This window comes from Solea senegalensis, linkage group LG6 (assembly GCF_019176455.1).
Source record: "Solea senegalensis isolate Sse05_10M linkage group LG6, IFAPA_SoseM_1, whole genome shotgun sequence".
NCBI classification, from domain to species: Eukaryota; Metazoa; Chordata; class Actinopteri; order Pleuronectiformes; family Soleidae; genus Solea; species Solea senegalensis.
This window is the reverse complement of record NC_058026.1, coordinates 8,509,303-8,532,175: the sequence shown is the minus strand read 5'-3', so window position 1 is coordinate 8,532,175 and position 22,873 is coordinate 8,509,303. Positions and strand designations below refer to the sequence as shown.

General features: G+C 41.1%; 1 protein-coding gene across 3 annotated transcripts in view; it reads left to right on the top strand.

The window, feature by feature from the left end:
• LOC122771011 (microtubule-associated serine/threonine-protein kinase 1-like) overlaps positions 1-12,377 on the top strand; it is a 66,771-nt gene extending 54,394 nt beyond the window's left edge. For all 3 annotated transcript variants that reach the window (XM_044028277.1, XM_044028276.1, XM_044028278.1), the window contains 11 exons: positions 81-182; positions 933-1,055; positions 1,222-1,331; positions 3,553-3,716; positions 5,125-5,369; positions 5,626-5,883; positions 6,210-6,442; positions 6,657-6,779; positions 6,939-7,075; positions 7,436-7,623; positions 7,836-12,377. In XM_044028277.1, the coding sequence (XP_043884212.1) occupies positions 81-182; positions 933-1,055; positions 1,222-1,331; positions 3,553-3,716; positions 5,125-5,369; positions 5,626-5,883; positions 6,210-6,442; positions 6,657-6,779; positions 6,939-7,075; positions 7,436-7,623; positions 7,836-9,532 (3,380 nt within the window). In that variant the 3' untranslated portion in view covers positions 9,533-12,377. The remainder of the gene's footprint in view (positions 1-80; positions 183-932; positions 1,056-1,221; positions 1,332-3,552; positions 3,717-5,124; positions 5,370-5,625; positions 5,884-6,209; positions 6,443-6,656; positions 6,780-6,938; positions 7,076-7,435; positions 7,624-7,835) is intronic.
• The last annotated feature ends 10,496 nt before the right edge of the window (positions 12,378-22,873 follow it).

Below are 22,873 nucleotides of genomic sequence, written 5' to 3'. Positions count from 1 at the left end.
CATTTTTTCATCTCTCATATTCAGTCATTCTGGCCTTTTGCTGTCTCTTTGTTGACTCTGACTTTGTCATCTCTGTTAAGACAATGTAGTTTGGCCAGAAGGTGATGACGCCCTGCCTGCAGACGCCCAGGCTCTCATATCTGCTCTGCTGCAGACAAACCCTCTTGTGAGGTTGGGCACAGGTACTAATTTCTGCACTTACTTGACATCAGACCATCTGCTGCTGTTTGGCTACTAACTACTATAGAAGGAGGATCAAGATAGCATAAAGATGAATATTTAATGTTTTACAAATATGCTAATTTGTAGTCTCGTAGGCTGTTAAATGACTGGTTACCTCAGCTTAAGTTATTTACTGGACAACAAGAATTTGTGGATTCAAGGAGTTTTGCTCCTTGTTATTTCCTGCTGCTGTGCTAAATGAACTTTCACACCATATCTTTAATTTTACACAACAAATGTGAAAAAAGTATTGATCTTCTCATCTTTAAATGAACGGGTGTATATTGTAAAATTAATGTTTCCATTAGTGAGAATGTTTCTGTATATTTAACCCAGATTATGAAATCAATTCTGTATTCAACTGTTTTCTACAATAGACCCCAACTGATATGGATTTGTATAAGCAGATTCTGATACTGTGAATTGTTGAAATGTTTCTGATATGTTATATCAGGTAATATATATTGTTAGATAAATAACACAGAACATGAACTAAGTAACAGTTAACAGAAATGCAAATGTTTTCTCCATTGTAAACATTGCAAGGATCATTCTACACAGCTTTACAAAAAAAAGTTAAAATGCTTAATGACACCATTTGCAACAACAACTGCTTTGTTAAATCATATAAAAAGTCTGTGAACTGATGAATCGTCCCTGTTTATGGCATGAAGCTAACTAGCTGTGTTGTTTCGTGCCCCTGCCACAAGGTGGAGCATTTGAGGTGAAGCAGCACCCATTCTTCACTGAGCTGGACTGGAACAGTTTGCTGAGACAGAAGGCGGAATTCATCCCTCATCTGGAGTCAGAGGAGGACACCAGCTACTTTGACAGTACGTGGGTCTGGATTTATGTTTCTGTAAAGTGCAGCAGCTACATCAATATTAGGTTTATGGGGTGTACAATAACATTCTGACACCGACATTCTACTCAGAAATGCACATTTCTCTTTGAAGTGACAGCTCTTATATTTCATGGCCTCACTCTGTCCTCCGCCAGCCCGTTCGGATCGTTATCACCACATCAATACATACGACGAGGATGACACCAATGACGACGAGCCGGTGGAGATCAGACAGTTTTCCTCCTGTTCTCCTCGCTTCAGCAAGGTCTGCCTCTTTCTTTCTTTTGTGCATCCTTTCCTTTTTGGTGACTCTTTTGCTCTCTCTCTCTTTTTCATTTAAATATCTTTTTGGTCCCTCTTTCTCGCTGTTGAAATAATTGTCACATAGAATCACACTTGGCACACGTGAACATGTGATGTGTGACAGGAATAGACGAAGAAGGGAAGTCTCTTTGATGGGTAAAATGAGGTCTTACTGCCTTTCACTTAACATTTCTTTGTGTTTAACAACTCAGACAATCTTTCAACTCTATGTTCATCCACCCTGTAGTGCCACATCTCACCATTATGTTCCTTCTGTCACACTTTACCCAGTGAGATTTTCCTCACCTCACACTATCTTTGAGTTCCCTCCCTTGACTCTCCTCACTCTGTCTATTCCATCCTTGTCACGTAAGGTATTCCTGTGGAACTGCAATGATTATTTGACCCATTTACAACCCATATCATATAAAAATGATCACCAATTACCTTGATAATGAAAAAACTAGCTTGTCTCAGGTTCAGTGTGAGGGTCTTCTACCGCTCGTAGTTACAGATATTTGCTGTTCAGATAAAATAAGATGATAATGTTTAACCTAACTTGTAATATGACATTTTATAGTGTCGGAAAAAGTACAATTCAACATTTAAAATGAGAGCAAATAACATTTTCAAGACGATGAAAGACACAAAACAAACATGATATATTACTTAGTTTCAGGGTCTGACTGTTAACATTATTTTGGATTTTCCTGCTGTGAAGACAGCTGGATCTTCCCCTGTTTCCATGGTGCACTGCTGAATATTCTGTAGTCTTCCTTCAGCAGAACTCGTCTTGTTGTCCTCCCCCACAGCTTAGCTTTCCTTTGTTACTCTGCACATAATGAGTATTTTTCAGATCCAATGTGTGCATCTTCTTCTTTGTAGACGTGTCAGTGCTCACATGCATGCTTAGTAATGACATAGAAGCATGGATGTTATTTTTCCCATAGAGTAGGTCACAGTGCTTGTGTCCTCTTTGGTCTGTGTGCGCTCCCTGTTACTTATCATGTAATCATGATAGCAAGAGAGGTTTGATCAATATGCAGCTGAGACTTGTGTGTAGCCTAAAGAAACTGTGGTGGGGAAGAGAGCAACACCTTTACATTACCAAAACAACTACTATAAATAAACTTGCAATACTGTAGTTTGTTATCCTTAGCATTCCTTCTTTACTGTCTTTTTTACATTAAACAAACCTCATTCAGTGTTATGCTAGATATTTTTAACAATCTGGCATCCTATTTACAACTGGTGCTTGATAAATACCCGATATTAGACACTGCTATTGATATTACATAATATTGACAAAGGCTAATGAATGATGTGGGCTGTGAAAGCCAATGTGGATTTTTTTATTTTTAGATGCAAGCTGCCGGTAGCAATATATTGTGCCAATATTTCAATTTGGACCGTTTTCATGACAAAAGGTTAAAAATTTATTGCCAGTCGAACATTCTACTTGTTGTGGTATACATTTGTAAAATATTGTACACCAGTAGAATTGTAAGCTTGTCATTATTGTTAAAGTGGAGATTAAAATCACTGCCAGCAACATTTTCTTTAGCAAGGAAATCACATTGAAAGTTAAACTCACCCACAGACCATTATCCTTTGCAAAAGAGCTCTATGCTTTTTTTAATCATTTAGCACCTTTTTTTTTTTTTGCATTATTTTTTTGCATTTATTATTTTAAATCTCCTAAATCACTTAAGTCAATTTGTCAGATTTTACTGAACTCCCTCTGAAGTTTTAAAAAAAAACACCCGTCACTGATACGCCAAATCACATGCCTCCACATGGCTCAGAATTACGGGTTTCAAAAAAGTGATTTAATGAGCGTTTTTTATCATCATTATTAGTGTTATTATTATTATTATTTCAGCCATAAACACTCTTGTTCTACACCATTGACTGCATTTTTGTTCCCATTGCTTTCCTTTTTTATCACATGGACCTATTATTGTGAATAGCAACTTTTATTGCATTTTTTTTTATGTCTCTTCTGTGGCACATGACAACCGATCGATGCATATTTTCATATATCCAAAATACACACCAGTAAAAAGAAATCATGATAAACAAATGGCTATAACACACACTCTCTCCAGTAACTATTTCCCAAGCTATTAATAGCAGCTAACTGATCAAGTGATTATTATTAATCGGACCGTGTCCCTCTGCAGGTTTACAGCAGCATGGAGCATCTGTCTCAGCTGGAGCAGAAAGCTACGACCTCGGTGCCCCGTCGGGAGCACAAGGGCCCACGGGATGACAAGGTGACCAAGAGAGAGAGCCTGGGCAGCTTCAGCATGAGGGACAAGGGCTGGAGGACTGGATCACCTGAGATGTGAGTGAGGAATAATAGAGACAGTCATGATTTTACCACATATTTGCAGGACTGGCGCCAGTTGTTGTCAATATGTTTGTATAAAATAGGGCTGAAGGTTTGCTGTCACCTTATGCCTCACTGTCAGGTCCTGCCAATGTGTTAATGACATTTCTTTACCTACTCATGTGTTGTAGAGCAGGTCCAGTACAACGTTATAATAGTTTTGGATTGTTCCTTAGTTTTAGTTTTGACTTTTTGTTTTTAAAATTTCATTCTTTCATTTCATTTTAATTCGTTTTTAGAGCGGGTTTTCTAGTTTTTATTAGTTTGTATTTATAGTATTAGTTTAGTTTGAGTGTTAGTTTTTTATAATATGGAGTATTTGCCAGGTGCAAGGCTCAAAAAGGTGATAATAATAAGTTTTGTGTCTCAAATACAACTTTTCAAAACTGCCGGCAGAGGAAAACATTGAATATGAACCCAAAAGGATTATGTGTGAAATGAATTTACAAAGACGACAACTAAGCAGATTTTCACTACGATTTTCGTTTTAGCACAATTCAGTTTCAGTTAGACTCTAATGTTTTTTTTCAATTTTAGTTGTTGTTATTTTGTTAGTTTTTATTAACTGTAATAACCTTGGTCAAGTATTCTGTTGCATTTGTCGTATGTGGATTATATATTGTGAGCCGTATGTTGTCTCTGTCGTGCTGTGTTTTTTTCAGTGGATAAATTCTACTTCATATTAGGTTGAAAATTAGAGGGGGGATTTCTTTGGATTTACTTTCAGCTCAGGGAATGAAAATGAACGCTTTGATCCGTGATCTACATTCAGTAAACACAATTCTGCTCTGTTGTTACTCATGTCATGCAGCAGCTTAGACAGGGGGCAGCCTGTTGAGGTCAGACCACACATTATTCACAAATTCATTTTTCTGATTGAGAGCATAGAGCAAAATCAGATTGCCATCACTTCTCATAACTCAGTTTTACGTCAGCCTTTAGGAAACATATGTCAGACCCTGTATGTTCCTATTTAAGGTAAAATTATTCGTTCATACTCTCTGCGTTCATCATGGATTGAATCTTTTGATAAGGTGGAAGCAATTTATTACCTTACATATCAGAATTTCCCTTCTTCCATGTCAAGTAAGAATTATCTGTATCATCTCTCCAGAAATGATTAATTTGCTGCTGCTGCTCATTACAAAATTGACAGTATTTCCATGACTCATCATCTTGTCATACATGAACATGCAGATATGTTAAGATGCCGCACGTAATAATTATTCAAAATGCTGACGTTAACTCTTATCTCAAAGCACTGCTGTGCCCAATGAGCCGCCAGCATGGCTGCAGACTTGTCAGATAAAGGAATCATATAGAGTGGACATGTTGTGACTGTTTCCATGTCTTCCTCCTGCAGGAAACGCCTGTCCTACTCAGAGTCCCTCTGCATGGAGGGCGATTCGAGCCCTCCCCTTGGTGCTCGGCGACGCTTCTCAGCACTGATGGATACACATCGCTTTGCCTCACCCCTAGAGGGTGAGTCAGACTTCCTGTCACGTCAGGCCCCCATCAAGGTCCGCGGAACCTCGCTGGACGGGACCAGTGTCCCAACACCGGGTCTCCTGGAACAGAAGGCCAGTCTGAAAGAGATAAATGGAGCAGGTGAGTTGCTGTTAGTGGTCTCCCAGGTAGCGAGGGCAGAGGAAAGGAAAGAAATAAGAGTCAACACTAGTGAAAGTGATAAAGTATTAATGGTAGGAGCATAGGAGGTGAAATAGCAGCATGTGATACCTAATTAAAAGGTTAGTGCTGTGCCAGTGCACCGCTGGACTATTGTTATCACATGCTATTTTCACCTCTCAAGTGCTGTTTAAAGCTTAAATAACTGTAATTTACATATGACTGTACATCTTCACAGACAAGCCCCCCAGGCCTGGAGAGACACCAGGCATTAGCACGGCAGTCCCCACATCATCCTCAGGTCCTGTAGTAACCGGCCGTGATGTGATGACCCCTCTGTATGACCCACTGGGGCCGCGGGCCACCAATGACCTGGTGCTCCGCAGGGCACGCCACCAACAAATGTCTGGTGAAGGAGAGAAACGCAACTCCAGAGGTGGCAACAAGGTCATAAAGTCAGCCTCTGCAACGGCCCTGTCTGTCATTATACCGTCAGGTAAGATGCACAAGGAGAGATTAAACTTAGATCTTTCAGGGGCCGTTCACATGCAGCATCTGAAAACACTTTTATGTATGGAAGAAACCATAGATATTTCCAGCTATAGCACGAGCTTCTGAGATGACTGATGTTGCTGCAGCTTCACTGAATTCATTCATGCATTAATGCCTTTGTACACATGACTGACGTGCATCTTCTGTAAAAAAAATAATGTGTTTGTGCCAGCAAAAGATGCTGCATGTGAACGGCCCCTTAGGAAACAGTAATTTGTCATTCACTTATATGGTATCTGATTTCTCTCCCGCCACTGTTTTTGCAACTAGTGGAGCAGCATGGTGGCTTCTCTCCGCTGGCCAGCCCCATGTCTCCTCACTCTTTTTCATCCAACCCTTCGTCTCGTGACTCGTCACCAAACAGAGACTTCTGCCCGGCAGTCAGCGTGCTGCGCCCCCCCATCACTATCCATCGCTCTGGAAAGAAGTATGGTTTCACCCTTAGGGCCATCAGGGTCTACATTGGAGACAGTGACATCTACAGCGTGCATCATATTGTTTGGGTAGGAACTTTGTCATAGCATATGTCTCTGTGGTAGTGGTGGTGTGGTGATGGTGAGCTGAAGTCACTGACTACACAGATTGTGTATGCTACATGCATCTGTGGGTGCATTTTTTAACGTAGCAAACAGTGAATTCTAGTTCAGTTCAAAAGAAGAAATCCTTTGATACGTGTAAGTCACGTTTCCTCACTCCAGATGTTTTGTGTGCTGGCAGCATGTGGAAGATGGCGGTCCTGCCCAGGAAGCTGGTCTTTGTGCTGGTGACCTCATCACTCATGTTAATGGAGAGCCTGTCCATGGTCTGGTTCACACTGAAGTGGTGGAGCTTATCCTCAAGGTAAGAACCAGCTTTTAACCAATTTTTTATTTTTTCAATTTTAACACTTGCACTGGGAATATTTTTTTCTCCTACTTTGTGTTATGTGAGATCATAAATTGTTGATTCTAATAAATATAAATAAGTGGAGTTTTCATTTAATGTCACTGTTCTGTGCAGAGTGGTAACAAGGTGACAGTGACAACTACACCTTTCGAGAACACCTCCATTAAAGTGGGACCTGCAAGGAAGGCCAGTTACAAGTGCAAGATGGCTCGACGAAACAAAAGGACCATGGCCAAAGACAGCCAGGACAGGTAGGACCTTATATGGTGTCACCACTGTAGGGACATGTTATCACCAATCAGTACCTTACTGTAATGCACAGTAACCTTTGCATTTTTTCATTGATTATACGAGTTGATTATACCAATTCAAGAGCCAGTAGTTTTGCATGTCTTTACCCTTTGTTCATATTTACATGTACAGTGATGATTGGTTTCTGTTGATTTTGGTTTAGTAAAAAAAAAAGTCCCTTTTCACAGTGTCCATTCTGTCCCAGAGTTGCTCCGCTAAAAATGATTTTGAAAGTCAAGTTAATAGGTTAAAGTTTATTGTTTGTGTACGAAAAATCTTCCTTTGCCACTCACTCTTTTCATTCTCTCTTTATCCTGTAGTAAGAAGCGTAGCTCCTTGTTCCGTAAGATCACAAAACAGTCCAACCTGTTACACACCAGCCGCAGCCTGTCCTCTTTGAATCGCTCTCTGTCCTCCAGTGAGAGTCTTCCTTGCTCCCCAACTCACAGTCTGTCTGCAAGGTCTCCCACTCAGGGCTACCGCTCCACCCCTGAGCCGTCATACTTGGGTAGGGCACTGACACTTTATGTTTAAAACACTGTTTAAAAAGTGCTTGAAATATATACTTTTAGAACATGGATTTGGGGACTTATCCAAATTTGCTTTCTAGCCAGTGTTTATGTGCTGGACAATATAGACTTTTACATTGTTTTTACATGTTTAGATTTTCCTAAAGAACTCTATATTAATCTATCTTTTCTTCACCCTGTGATCCTTTAGGTGCTTCCTCCCAGAACAGCTCTCCAGCCTCCAGCACTCCAAACTCCCCTGCTCCCTCACAGCACATGAGGCCCAGCTCCCTGCATGGCCTCTCACCTAAACTCCACCGACAGTACCGCTCTGCCCGTTGTAAATCAGCTGGTAATATCCCTCTGTCCCCGCTTGCTCACACACCTTCCCCTACCCAGGCTTCTCCACCACCTTTACCAGGTCACACCATAGGAAGCTCCAACACCACCCAGTCTTTCCCTGTCAAGCTCCACTCCTCGCCACCGGTGGTGCGTCCCAGACCCAAGAGTGCAGAGCCTCCTCGTTCACCGCTTCTCAAACGGGTACAGTCAGCAGAAAAGCTGGGCTCACCTTTGAGCCAACCCAGCTCTACAGGAGGACTGGGTGGTCCACTGAGGAAACACAGCCTGGAGGTGCAGCACTCTGAGTACCGCAAGGATGCTTTCCTCTGTGAACTCGGGCTCCAGAGTCTGTTAGAGACAGAAGGGGAAAATTTGCCTCCTCGTCCTCCGCCCCTGCCCTCATCCTTGACGACACCAGAGACAGGTGTGCTGAAGCCTGTGAGGAGACTTGGGAGGCAGGAATCCCCACTTAGCAGAGAAACACTGTTGGCAGGGAGGGAGAGGGAAGAGAGGGAAAGAGGAAGGGAGAGGGAGAGAGAGAGAGAGACAGAGACTGGGTCAAGTCGAGTTGTTGCAACAGCACCCCAGTCGTCATTAACAAGAAAACCTCATACAAGTGAGCTGCCCTTGAACTCTCAAAGCTCCAGACTTGGAGTCGAAACCACTACTAGCACCCCTACCAAAATAAAAGCAGGTCTAAGTGCACAGAAAGCACCTGAAAAAATCCATCAGGGTCAGGTAGACTTTAGTCAAAAGCAATTGGACCCAAAGGCTAGTAAAAGTCTATCTTATAGTAAAAATCCCCAGGAGCAGCAGCTAGGAGCTACAAGTGGACCAAAGCAGGATGGAAGCAACAAGAGTGTTCACACTAGGCCGGGTTTACTTGGTGCTGCCTTCACTAAGAGCTCTTCTTCCTCTCCAGATAAATCCATGGGCATCAACTTGACAATGACAGCAGGTCCTCCGAGTATAAACAAAACCTTTAAACCAAGTATGGGGGACAGTCTGAGGAAGGCTGGAGCTGAGAGCAGTGACTCAAGGACTCCAGACCTTGGCTCCAAAAGCCCCAAGCTTCCAGCTCGGATCCTCGCTCCTGTTGTTCCCTCACATGGGCAGTCGCTCTCTCTGGGTAAGGTGAGGCAGGGACTAGGAGGAGTCAACTGCTACAGGGGAACCCTTGATTGGGATGACAAATGTCGCCTGGAGGTGGTAGAAGAGCATTCACCTTCCCCCTCTCCCTCACCTACTGCTGTCGCCCCCTCGCTCTGTGGCCCTTCCCTCTGTAAGTCGCGTCCTGCCTCCCCTGGCGACAAGACAAGCTTCGTCAGCCAGCTGACCACTGTGGCCAAAAATGTCCTCGGGCCAATCAAGCTTGGCTCCCTGGAGGGGGTCAAGTTCAAAGACCAGCAGACTAAGGCAGCAGAGGAAAAGCAAGGAGGAACTGCTGGGAAGTCCGACACTCCCACTGGAGGTCGAGTGGTTGCAGGAGCTGCAGTGGTCACCCAAAGCCCTGCTGGATCCCCACTAGAAAAGGCTGCAACAGGCAACAGCCCACCGAAAATGTGACCTCATGGTCTCTCACACACAAAAAAAGATGCCTTTTTTTTAACAATGCGACAGAAGTGAAGCACTTAAAAACACTGTACATTCCAATTTTAGATTATATAAAATGTAATTTATTGATTCTAATCATTGACTGATTCCAGGAGTAAACCAGGAGTAAAAAACATCTGTAAATGTGCATTAACTATTGCTTTTCTATAATAAATTATTTAATAAGACTCTTAATGTAATGTGGAACACTTTATCCGATGTACATGTGTGTGGGTCTCAGTGAATGCATGTCGTATGGTATGTACTGTACATGTTTCATAGGTACAAGAGGTCAAAAAGTGCTTTACTGATCAAAACATGCTGAATACTGTGAATACCAAATCCTGTCACTCTGTTTTGTCTGTCAACCAGCTCTTCTACTGCTTATACAAGGCAATGGAACAGGGTGGGGGAACTGAGGCACAGTCAAATGATGTTGTTATCAAACGACACGAATGACACGCAGCGTGAGTGGTTACGGCACGAAAGCAACAAGATGATTAAGCTAATTTCTCCATCATCCAGCAGTTTGCTTTCTCTGAGTTGCACTCTGACATTCTGTTAGCGGTTGTCACATCAAGAAGCACTGTCTACTTCTCAGTCAGGGGATTGTGTAGTGTGTGTGCACGCGCGTTGGTGTGTGTGTATGTGAAGCGACATTGGGTCTATTCCTGGTGGTTCTCGGAGGCTGTATCCTGCTGCACAAGAAAGCAGGCTTGACAGAGCCCAGGCTCAGCGCTTATCTCTCTTGTGCAGGAGAGCTGCCACAGCTCTTTTCTCCCTCTGCTTCTGACTATCAGGCCGACTGGCCACACAAACACATACACAGGTGCACAAACGCATCCACACATCACCAGCCAAGAGGCAGCAACGTCAGCAGCTGATTTTCATGCATTTAAATCCATTCCCTTGAGCTCTACAAACTGGGACGCGCGAATGTGTTAGAGAGCGAGCGAGCTGAGAGGTGTGTGTGAACATATATGTCTTTTCTGGGGATAATATAACTCGGCACGGTTGACTCGCCAAGGGTCATGACCAAAACTGTGTTGGACATAAATGGGAAGCAATTAGGATTCCAGTAACAGTCTCAGGATTTTTAACAAATCCTACTGGCAAAGGGAAGATTTGTTGTCATAACGCATCACATAAAAGGCTTTAGAAAATATTGTAAGCACATATACACTGAACCCATACAAGAACAGGAGAAGCAGGCAGTCATGGATGTAGCATACCGTAATATATTTGTTAAAGGGCTCTATAGCTGAGATAGGGTTTGTGGATGTGGTGTATCACAAAGCACCCGTTATTGTACAGACAAGGTCATCTTCAGTATATTCAGAATGACTGTTAGCTAGGTAATCAAGTTGTTTTTTATTAATGTATTGGTCATTTCTTTTGGTATATGACATAATGATAATTGTGTTTGAATCACTTTCAGCTGTAGCAGGGGTTAAACGGATACAAATCTTCACAGGATATTAAACTTCTCCTGTTGGACTCATTCATCTCTATATAGCTCATGTCTCAGTAGCTATCCACTGTACATAATCTTATGCAACTCATTTGCAGCTGTGTGGCAGGACTGCTGTCCCCGCACAGCTTTGATGTGCTTTTTGAATTTCACTCTCTTGTCTCTGATTTCATTGAATTTATTTGGATTCTTCCTGGCTCTACCAACGTAAACTGATCCATCCAGCAATGACACGCATAAACAGGCTCAACTTGTTGGGTATCCACTTTTTACTCTCATCTGTTTTTGGACTGGGTCATTTGTGCTCAGTTTAAGCTGGAAGCTCTTGCTCAGTGTTACTGGCAGCGATGTCTTGGTTTTATTCGTCTGAAAAATGTTAAAAATGAATTGAATATGGCTATAGGCAGTTTCGGCATTTTTACATCAAGTCATTAATGTGAACACCTTAGCTCAATGTGTTTTTGATGCAATATGAACAAACTTGAATCCATTTATATCCATGAATCTAATTCTATCTACTATTGTTTCATGATGTACTACTAATTTTACACAACACAAAGTCAAATGTCCCATGCAGTACATAAATTAGCCAGTGAGTTTTCTTTTAATTTGGCGTGGTACTCTGCTGCCATCCAGTGGATTACAATGTTCACTGTTCATGAGTTTTTCCTGTAATGAAGCCGTGACCATAGGTTTACTGAAGATCGGTTGTTATTAGCCATATGAGGTTACTGAATATGCATTAATGTATCAGAGTATTTGCAGTAATTATCAGAAAACACTTGAAACATGAATTTGCTCATTTTTGTTGTTGTGTTTTTCATGTGCCTGTTAACTATATCTTCTGGAATAGGGATTTACATTTTTCAATATGCTGTCTTATATATTCTACTGATAGGAAGGAGTTCTTTTATAACTGGATGTAACAAATGTGTCATCTGGTCAGCTCTGATGACCTGATGAACAAAACTTAACTGTAATGTACTCTTATACAGCTATTACCCACTTTCAGGCCTTCTCCCAGTCAATGGTGTCTATACTAGTGTTTTATGTTTGATAATTTATTTAATGTATTTGACAGAGAGAGTTGTGTAAATGCACTTTATTCAATTAAAAAAACCTTAATTTGCTGATATTGGTTGTAAGTTACTTTGAATGAGTAAATATATTGTATAGAAATAGAAAATACTGATGTTACAAATGAACACAAACGTCCAAGTATAAAAACATTCCACGTTTCTCTGTTCACTGAAAAAGGTTTTTTTTGTGTGTGTGTGATAGATGTGATTCCAATGCAGACACCTGAAGTGCAGTATGTGGAATAAAATTCTGACATTTGTTCCAAAACTTTCCACCTCTCTGACTATAATTATCTGAATATAATCTGGGCTAATGATCCTGAAGCAGTCTTGATATAATCTCAGTAAACCACTGTATACACACTGCACACTGTAACCATAGAGCTTTTTCACAGCATATATTTTGATGGGAAAAGAGATCTTGTATCACAATGGCTAAATAAAGGATAAATAGGATAACTAAAATAAAATAAAATAAAAATGTCTTAATAGATGTAATACTCTTTATGGCCCCATTTAAATATAATATAGGCTTTCAAGTTTTGCTGTGCATTTTTCTAAACTGGGGGAAAACTACATTGAATAGACCTGTTTCAGAGTAGATATGTTCATGTGTCAACTCAGCATATGAATTAATTAAGCTTTTATCATGATGTTATTGTTCAAACAAAGAGTGCTCCTCTGAAACACCTGAATCCATTTAGCAGCATTTACTTGGACATCAAAATGAAGATTACAGTACAGTACTTGTTTGATTTGTTGCTATTTGTATTTTTTGGTTGGTGGATTTGTAAGGTGACCTTGGCGCCTAATGGTAATAATAATAATAAAGATAACGATAACGATAATAACGATAACGATAACGATAATAATAATAACAATAATAATAATAATAATAAAAATAATTATAACAACAATAATAATAATGCTTATTGTTGTAATAATTATCATTATTATTCTTATTATAATAATAAGAATAATAATGATTATTATTATTATGTTGTTCATATTATTATTTGTTGCCTGGGTTACACATTACATAACAGTGAGGGCAACAACCAGACAGAGAAAGAAAGCTCATGGTCATATACTAGAACGATCCAATCAATTTACACTCTAAGCAATTACTCCAGCCAATGTCGTCGTATCAGGAAAGGACAACAGGAAGTGCGAGGAGGGAGATGCTAAAGCGGCGGAACAAGAGAATCATACTGAAACACACAGACCCATGCCGACGAAGTAACTCGTCTGCCAGATGCAGGAAATCTTTAGCGCATCCATGACAGCTGTGTTCGGCGACCATTTAACTCATTAAGACGTTTGCTCTTGATGCTGCTTGAATGGCAGCACGCTAACTAGCTAGCTAGCGGACGCCGGGGCTAGCGCTCAGAAGCGGCTAAAGTGAAGCTAAGCTAACTGTGGAGAGAATTTACCCGAGGAGACAACGGCAGTGGACCCGAGGACAGAGACACAGGACGACACCGGCATGAGTCAAACTGCTACAAGGTACAGACCAGTTTAACGGACCTTTATTGTAGCTGCATAGATGCCAGCTAGTGAACTTTAAACTAGTCGCATTAGCCATTTGAAATTGTGTATGACAGACATATGTGAAATATTGGCAATGTTCCTCCATTCAAGATTATCCCAACAATAGAAATGTATTCAACCACAGTCCATCATCTTATTTTGAGCACCTTTTGTCGCAATGCCTAAGGAAAATGTCCCATTCCTTCGTGTTCGACTCAGTCATCAGTGTATTTGCATGAGTAGTTCAACTGCTTAATCTGCAGTGATTAATGCTGACAGCCACCAAAGACAGGTGACTTTCACAGACGCTGTGTAAAAAGCTTGAAACGGTAGTTGTCAAATGTCAATCACATGATGGGGTTCCATTCTGATGGGAAGTGTTCCCATCAGTGTAATCAGTGACCACACACACACACACACACACACACTATTGTTCCTTGTTAAAACTGCTACTCATCAATTTCAAGGCAGACAGGTTGGAAATGTCACTGGTACTTTCCTCAAGTATTTTCTGCATTGTGAAATACGCATAATGACGACTTGCTTTTACACGCATTTATTTATGACTTTCAGGAAGTGAGATTATTTTTTTGGATGAGAGACTCATGAGTGCTATAGCGTAGTGAATAACTAAATTTGATTGGAAATGATGAATTGAGAGGGCAGATCAAACACAGGTAAGGGGATTGGCGGTCATCTTCAGGCATGGCAGAGTTCATTTCACTTGTAGAAAACCTGGAGAAACTGATACACTGTTTTCCTACATTTACAAGTGAGATGTAAAGACCTGCGAGAGAAAGTGATGATTTCGAGGCGATGAGCTTATGCCTGCAGTGCAGCCATAACCCCGACCAAAAAGAAACACACAGTTTTGTTTTACTGAGTGGGTTTAGCAACTCAAATGGCGTGGTGTTAGATGGAAATGTCAGCCTGTCACTTTGGTCCAGACTGAAATATCTCATCAACTACACAATAGATGGCCATCTAAATTTGTACGGACTCTCATGAAGGATTATTTCAAGTGACCTTTGTAGTCCTTTACATTTGTGATGCTTTTTGGATCAGTTATAACAACTTGGTTCATGAAGTTCAGCCCTTTGCTTAAAGCAAGTCACGTTTCACATTTGCCGCAGGTGTGGTTTGTGTTCGGTATTTTGGACAATTTGGACAAAGTATTTAGTGCTGCCTGTGTAAGCTTGTTAAAATGGCGGTATTTTTCTCACTACGCAGAAATAATAAAAGACAGGCAGTAAGTTAATTTTTTCTTTTCCATTAGCAATGGTCCCTGGTACTTTTTTAGTACCTGCTCGGGTGAGGTTACAGGCGAGTTAAGGGGGTGTCCACAGACTGGTCTGGTGTATTTAGTGAGCGGCGGGCTGCATCACAAACTGACGTTTCAGTCCACTGGATGATGCCAAGTGTTGTCCCAGTAAAGTGCAATATCGCGACAACATTGTGGTGTTTCTGGCGATTCCCACCCCTAATTATTATTGTCACCATGTCAGTGTGTTTACTGCCATTCAAATCAATGCTGCGACCACCATCTTTGAGTGCTGCCGGAGCTTCTTGTTGACATACATGACGGGCGCCGATTTATGTGCCACTTATACTAAAAGGGAGAAGCAAAATTATTCCCATTAATGCAACATGCTGGTGACGATGTCACACAATTGATTCAGCTGTTAGTGGAGTAAAAAAATAAAAAAATAAAAAAATAGGGCTCTTTTATTAAAGCATCGCTCCAACAGCGGAGGCCTCTGTGATTAAACAAGCCTTTGAAACAAACCATGAAATTGATGACGGGCTAATAAGTAGTGCAGAGAATCCAGATCATCCATTCCAGCAAAGAACAAACAATTCAAATTGAGCATAAAATTGATGCCATGCCAACAACTGAAAGTTCTATATTTACATACTCTATGTCTTCATCCCTGTTGGTTTTTTTCTTTTTTTTTTCTTTCTGCCTCCATCCATTTGAATGATTACCAAGATTCATTTATTCATTCATAATGATTTATAAGCCGTAATCATAACTGCGTATCGACTGCGTTATGAAACTAATGTGTACAAGTGTTGATGAATAACAGCACATTTCAGCGATTGCTTCAGTTCACAATATTGAACGGGCCTTTCATCTTTAAGATTTGCTGCATTTGGAAAATGTGTTTCCACATTGAGGCAGATCAAAGGCACAAAGAAGAAGTTTAACTGTGTGTGTGTGTGTGTGTGTGTGTGTGTCTGTACTTGTGAATATATGAAAAAAAACATCTGAGGGAATGGTAACGTCAGCCCAATCCTTTCTGTGTTAATCATTTTTTATCTGTTTGCATTAATACACATCTAAGGTTACACCACTGCTACCAGCACAAATTATTACATTTCTGTGAAACACTCATTTGTTATTAAACTCAAAAAACTCAATACTCCCTCTTAAACTGTATTGACACATATTAATAAATAAAATTCTCTATTTGAGTACATATTCCCTTTTTTTTTTGCAGTCTGGGGGAATGCTAGTCCAATATTAGCACACATGTTAGCTCTATTTTCTACTCCCTGCAACTGCAAGAACAACTAGACAGAAGGAAGGTTTTATTTGTGCTTATATATATATATATATTTTGTAAATGAAAATAATAAACATAAAGTGCATAATAAAGTGATATTAAACGAAGGAGATATAAAGATTGATATATAAATTGAAATATTGAAATATTAAATTGCAAATACAGTACACTTGGCAAGGACACCCATTGGCGCCCGTTTTAGCAACCATAGGCATGGCTGGTCTGTCACATAATATAGATGATCGGCTTGTGCATAAAATTTAACGCTGCACGTTGTGTTGAACTTGTATCATGAAAAAAGAACCTCTGCTTAACAGAGCTGTACGTCTGCTTGTTGAATAGAAGAAACTGCAATAATGTGTAACAGTAAAGCCAATGGACGTAAGAGGTTTGAAAACTAGGTTGGAGTGAGAAAGAATAGAAACATACTGTAGGTTTGTTTGAAGACCACAGAAACATTTGTCGACATTTAATATGCGTCGATGATCGCAAGGGATTTGGAACATCTTCGAAAACCAATAAAGCTGTCGCTTTGTCTGTCTGATAGCCCGCTCTCACTTTCAGCCTAAATGTATAGTCCCTCTGATTTCAGCAGCGACTGGTATATTTTTTTGTCAGCACTCCAAGGCTCTTTTTGACAGGCCAACAATAACACAAAATCAATATTTAGTTCAGATGCAATAACGATCTAAAGGTTCCTGCTGGTGCATCTATTAGTGGATTATTCCCTGCTTCTGGGAAACTGACCAAGTACATTGGCTCAAAGTGATGAATAATGGTCGGGTCTGTGGATATGAAACATGTTAATACCACTTTTCTTGGCCATGTCTTGGACTTACAATGTCTCCGATTTTTTTAAAGATGTTTTGTGTTTGTGACAGTAATGCTGACTATGGCCAGTCATTGACTCGGCATGGCTCTCGCAGACCTCCCACTGCAGAAACATGTCTAACATGTGTATTTGCATCCATTTGCGGCTTTAAAGTCACATGGCATAGTTACACAACATTTGTGCCACCTTCAGTGCTCTTTGGGAAGAGTGTGTTGAAGCCTCCACGGAGCTAACCCAGTCTGTGTATGTGTGTCTGACACCTACCCCCTACCCCCTGCCCTCATCTTCATTTGAGGTACCGAGCAATTCCAGACACCACAGAGGCCCAGATGAGCACGAGCAGTGTTCATCTCTTTTTCACCTCATCTCTCTCATATTCCTCCTCCTCCTCCTCCTCAGGCTTCTGATCCTCAGTGATGGAAGCAGCTGTTGTTTGTTCATTGACTTCTTTTCAGGCAGCACATACGTCCCACGGTTCTGGTGCAAGCACACATTACTAGAAATGTGAGCACACACAGCCACAAATGACACCTCTCCCTCGGACTCCTGGCTTATACCTGTTCCTGTAATTAGACTAATTGACTTGAAAAGTCATATCTCGTCTCAGGACGTCATTTTTGAGAGCGGAGGATGACAAAATGAGGGGGGAGTGCATTCTTGTGCGGGCTGAAAACAATTTCCTTTTGTGAGAATCGAGGTGTAACAGAAATGTCAGTCTTTTCGGGCCGCGTGTTTCCGCTCTGATCTTTTTGTCTTTCACCCCGCCTCCACTGTCCTTATTTTGTGAATTCATTTGAAAAACCCCTCTGGTGTACATGTAATTGCACGTTCGGAGCTTTGTCACCGTCAGATTGAAATTTGAAAGCGGGATGCATTTGCTGTGTAACAGACACAACAGAGCTGCAGATGGTTTATGCTTTTGCCCTTTCAGTCTGTTTGTTGTCCTGTAATAAGAGCGGATCTGCACAAACTTTGGGACTTTATTCATCAAAGGGGAGTGACGGATTCCGATTGAAATGCATGTAACATCGGAACAGGTTAATTTCACACCGTCAGTCTCTTACAACACACATAAGAGGCAAATCCTCCATAATTGGCCCTGTCAAACAATAGAGATCTTATTTATATCCTAGCAAAGTTACCAACACTGGACACTGTACAGTGGTTCAAAGCTGCCCATAGTGACTACTGAACCAATATCACTTAAAATGAGTAATTGAATCAAGAATGAATTAAAAAATACGCAGTCTCCAATTCATTTTTATTTTTTTATTTTTAAGAATCTACATTTAAAGAGGTTCCTGAACAGTTGTGATTTATACTACAGCAGCACAGACGTGTTTCAAAAGGGTAACATTCATTTAAAGTGTCATTTCAACAGCAGATTTCCACTAAGACAAATTACTCCGAAAACTCCCACAAAACAGATTGAAGAGCTATTTAACTGAATGATTGTGTCTGATCTGACATCTGTAATGTATTTATCTCGCCCTAGACTTGGCTTGAGGTGGCTTTTCAACAGCTTTATCATTGTAGTGCACATTTCTGTGTGTAAAATAGTGCGTCATTCCCGCATATTTTATAATATGTGTGAATTTTGCGGTGATTAATGGCGTTAGAGCCATGTAACGAAAGTCACATAAACGTGACAAACAAGCCATAAAAAAGATAATCCACTGATGCGGTGTCTGGCTTCACAGGCAGCGTTCTCTGTTACTGTCTTATTGTACCGGTGTTGAACATCGAGTCACATTTAGTTGTAATAGCACCTAGCAGTTTTAGCTGTTAAGCCCCACTGAGTTAATTTGCTCTAAAACCTGATTGGTTTGTCAGATTAATGATACGCTGTCACCGCTTCCTTTTTGTTTTTTTGTCGAGACGTATCTTAAATAATCCCATGGCGATGCGGTGGGCCACATCCCTTCTCATCTCCTCCAGTATAGTTCATAGGTGGTCACACTGTCAGAAGACGGGGACACCCAAATGTTGTCTCCGCTCAGTGAATCCGTTTGCGCTTCAGTAAACGTTACACATGAAGTCAAGTGTTAAGCTACTTAGCGGCGTGAGTAATTGCTCAAATTGACTGTAAAGAGTAGCGTGAACCAGTAAAGTATATAACAACTGTAGAAGGACCTGACATTTCATAAGATCATCTTGCATCTCAGTCGGACGAAAAGGAGCCGTTGATCTGAACTGTGATCCTTAAGGAGAGATGAGGTGATATATAAGGAAATAAGGACGTATCCCGGTAATTGGACTGAAAGTTTTGGGTATCCTTTACCTGTTTACTTAAGTTTGGAACACACCCGATCATCTGAGGAATATTTTTTTGCTTGCTGGCAATTACCAGTGTTTGAGAGCTCGGGGAAAACTGCTGCAATGCGAGTGACAGCAGAGCCCTGAGGCGACTAGTGTTGGTGGTAGTCTGAAAACTGAAACTCCAGTGGAGATGAGCTGCTTGAAAAGTGTGGGGGGGGGAAAAGTTCATTCAAGTGGTCGATTGGTCCTCTGGAGGGAGTAGTGAGAGGCAGTCTGCCGTCTGTCCCACCAGTGGCCTCGTCTGTCCCAGATGAGGCCACAAAGTGTTGACATCATTCACCATCGTCTGTCTGAGTGAAAGTCAACAGGGAGCCGCGAGATCAGGGGGAAACTCTGTGAAGCTGACATGAGTTCAACTATGTTTTTTACTCCAGATGTGTAAATGAATTGAAGCACTTTAATCCATGTCAAAAACATGCTCCTGTTTAGGCAACACAGATTCCAATCTTCTCTAGATTTGATGGCTACACCGGATATCAGAGCTTTGATTACACACCATTACATGAGCAATTTCACTCTGGAGTGGAAAACTCTGGGATGTCAAGGAACGCGGTAGATCAGAGAGAGAGAGAGAGAGTAGAATAAATAAAGAGTCATTCGTGAGTGATGGGCGAAGTAATTTGCCTCAGCAGGACAGGAAACACTGCGATGCTATAGGCCGTACTCCTGCAGTAAACATAGCAGACGGTATAAGCCAAGCATCAAGCTCAGGGCGGGAGGGCAACCTGTGGAGGTTAGATATCTCACTCACCTTCCCTAGGCAATAAACCAACTGAGAGAGGGGTGAAGATGAGTATAGGATGAAATAGAGGTGGTGAATAATAGAGAGATGGAGGTGGAGGAGGAGGAGGCGGCAGAGGGGAAGAAAAAGAGTAACGGGAGCAGTGGAGGAAGACCAACATGACTAAGGGAAGGGATGAAAAGTTTGTATCGGGGTAAGATGGAGATGCAGGGAAAAACCGGAAAACTGCACTGCCATAAAAAGAAGTTGCTATACTCATCACTTCCTCTTCAGTGCCTCCTTTTGTATATTTTTACCAAACACCTCCAGTTTTGTTTTCATCACCCTGGTATGGGACTAATGGGCTGTGCTCAGACTTGGTATTAACATCTGTCCTCATTTGGACAGAGCTCAAAATGTGTCTCCTCTCCTGTGACCACGTGTGATCAAATCTGGCTTCTGTCCGTCCCCGGATTCAAATTCACAAAAGAGTGTGACCGTGCAGATGTGTCGAGAAGAAGCTTGCTGGAGTCAAAGTGCAACTCGCACTGCCGTGATGTGAAATACAGTTTGAAGCGGTAGAAAGAAGAAATCTTGTTATAAATAAATTCCAAATTGTTGATATTGGGGCTGCGAAAATACTTCAAAACTACAGTCGGTCACAGGAGGCGGCCTCTAATGTGTCTTGTGATTTTTGTGATCAGATGTGAGGATTCTTTCAGGAGAGATTGGGAGTGTTGGGATCAGTCGGGAACAAATGGTAGAAGTGTTTCAAATCTCAAACCCCAGAGGCAAAAGAGAACTTTTTTTTATGTTTTTTTTCACTGATGAGCAGCCTTTACTGCCCCGTCCTAATGTGGTGTATTTGTTGAATCAAAAAATGATATTTTCAAGAAGCACTAGATCAAACCTAGTGGACTGAACACCCTGGGTTGTCAGCATGATATACAGCATGCATTATTACTTAGGCATGTATCTCACAGCTCATTTTAGCTGCACTTTATTGGATACTAACTCGGAGCCCGGCAGGGTTTTGCCAGCTATTTTGATTCTTATGAACATCTTAGCTGTCGGAGTAAGCAGCCCCTGTGAGGCTGGGTTGAAATTGCTTCACTAATCATGTCTCCTCACTGACACTTTCTCTTCACCCATTGCTCTCCTTGAATCAAAAATGTCTTAATTTATTCATGTATGTATTTATTTATTTATTTATTTATTTATTTATTTATTTATGACATAGGGACAATGCATAGTTAACATAGTTTACTTGTTTTTATCCCTCTGAAGTGTTTCCGTATCAGTAGAAGAACTATGAAGGTGTCAAACATGAAACGCGCGTGTTGTTTTCATCCTGTTGACTGTGTGTATCGGACACAGATGTGTCCCAAGTGTATTTTTAACTGTTATATTAATAGTTTTTGAGCCTGTATCAGAATCGTTTTTGAACGTTCCTTAGTTTGCATGTTCTCCCTGTGGGGTTGCTTTTGTTTTCTCCCTTAGTTCAAAAACATGCAAAGGTTAATTAGACACTCTAAATTCACCATAGGTCTGAGGGGTTGTGGGTGCGATGGACTGGCGACCTGTCCAGCGTGTACCTTGCCTTTTGCCCTATGTCAGCTGGGATTGGCTCCAGCTCCTCCCATGACCCTCATGTGGAGGATAAAGCTGTAGACAATGAATGAATGAATGAATGAATGAATGAATGTTCCTTTATGGTGAAACAGCTCTGTAGTCCTTCATAAGTTGAGGTCATGTTGGCGTCTACTGTTCATTAGAGGTCATGCATCTCACTTAAGTGACAGTATTCACCCTCAATAAGTCTTTCATACACTATACTTTCAATGCGCACAGCAATCTGGTGACAAAAAAGCTACAATCTGTTCTTATCTTTCCCCCCAAACTGCAGCTTTGCTGTGAGTACCACCCAGTGGTTTGTCCCTGAGGGGCTACACAGGAACTATGTCTTTAGCTTCCAGGCAGGCACACACACACACATACACACACCCTTACACTGCATGATTGTGGTTTATGGAAATATCCACCATCTATTATTAATCATCGGGCTTTCTCACTGTATGCTCTTCAAGTGGCTTATTACAGCGACACTGTATTTGTAGTCATTAAATTGAGACTGACACGGAGCAGAGGGGAACGCGGGATTGTGGTCATTGATCCGAACAAGGTTCAATCAACGGGAAGCGTATTATGTATGGATTTTTGACCTTGGTGAAGCTCCGACTCTCATCCAGTCATCATCTCAAGGCGTCAGCTGGGACGTCTGCAGGATCGATAGAGCAGGTTTTTTCTTTTTTAAAGTGCACAGGAACTAAAGGATTATTTCATCTTTGCATGCTCAGAGCTGGACCCCGACCGGTGAGAGTCACTCCAATATTGGGAAACTCTTTCCCTCCACTGACTGATGTCAACTCTCACAGAAAAGTCTCACTGACAGAGTCTGACTCCTCAATAAAAGGCACTCGTATCAGTATGACTGCAGTGTCCAGAGATCTTAAGGTTATCCTCTGAATAGGTATTTTTTTTGCTTTTGTGTAGCCTGAAATAGAGGCCAGAATTAATATTTATGAAGCAAGTGTATAACTCATACAACGTATGTATATAATGCTCAGGCATGTTTTGAATAAACCTGTCGTAACAGCAGATGTTTTTTGACACGAAATAGAAAACAAACAAACACAGGTTTTACCAATAACATCCAGGGTTGTGCTATTGTTCAAGTGGAAAAGTAGGTCACATGAGATACTTTTTTTTCCTGGAAAATGTGTTATTTTAAAAAC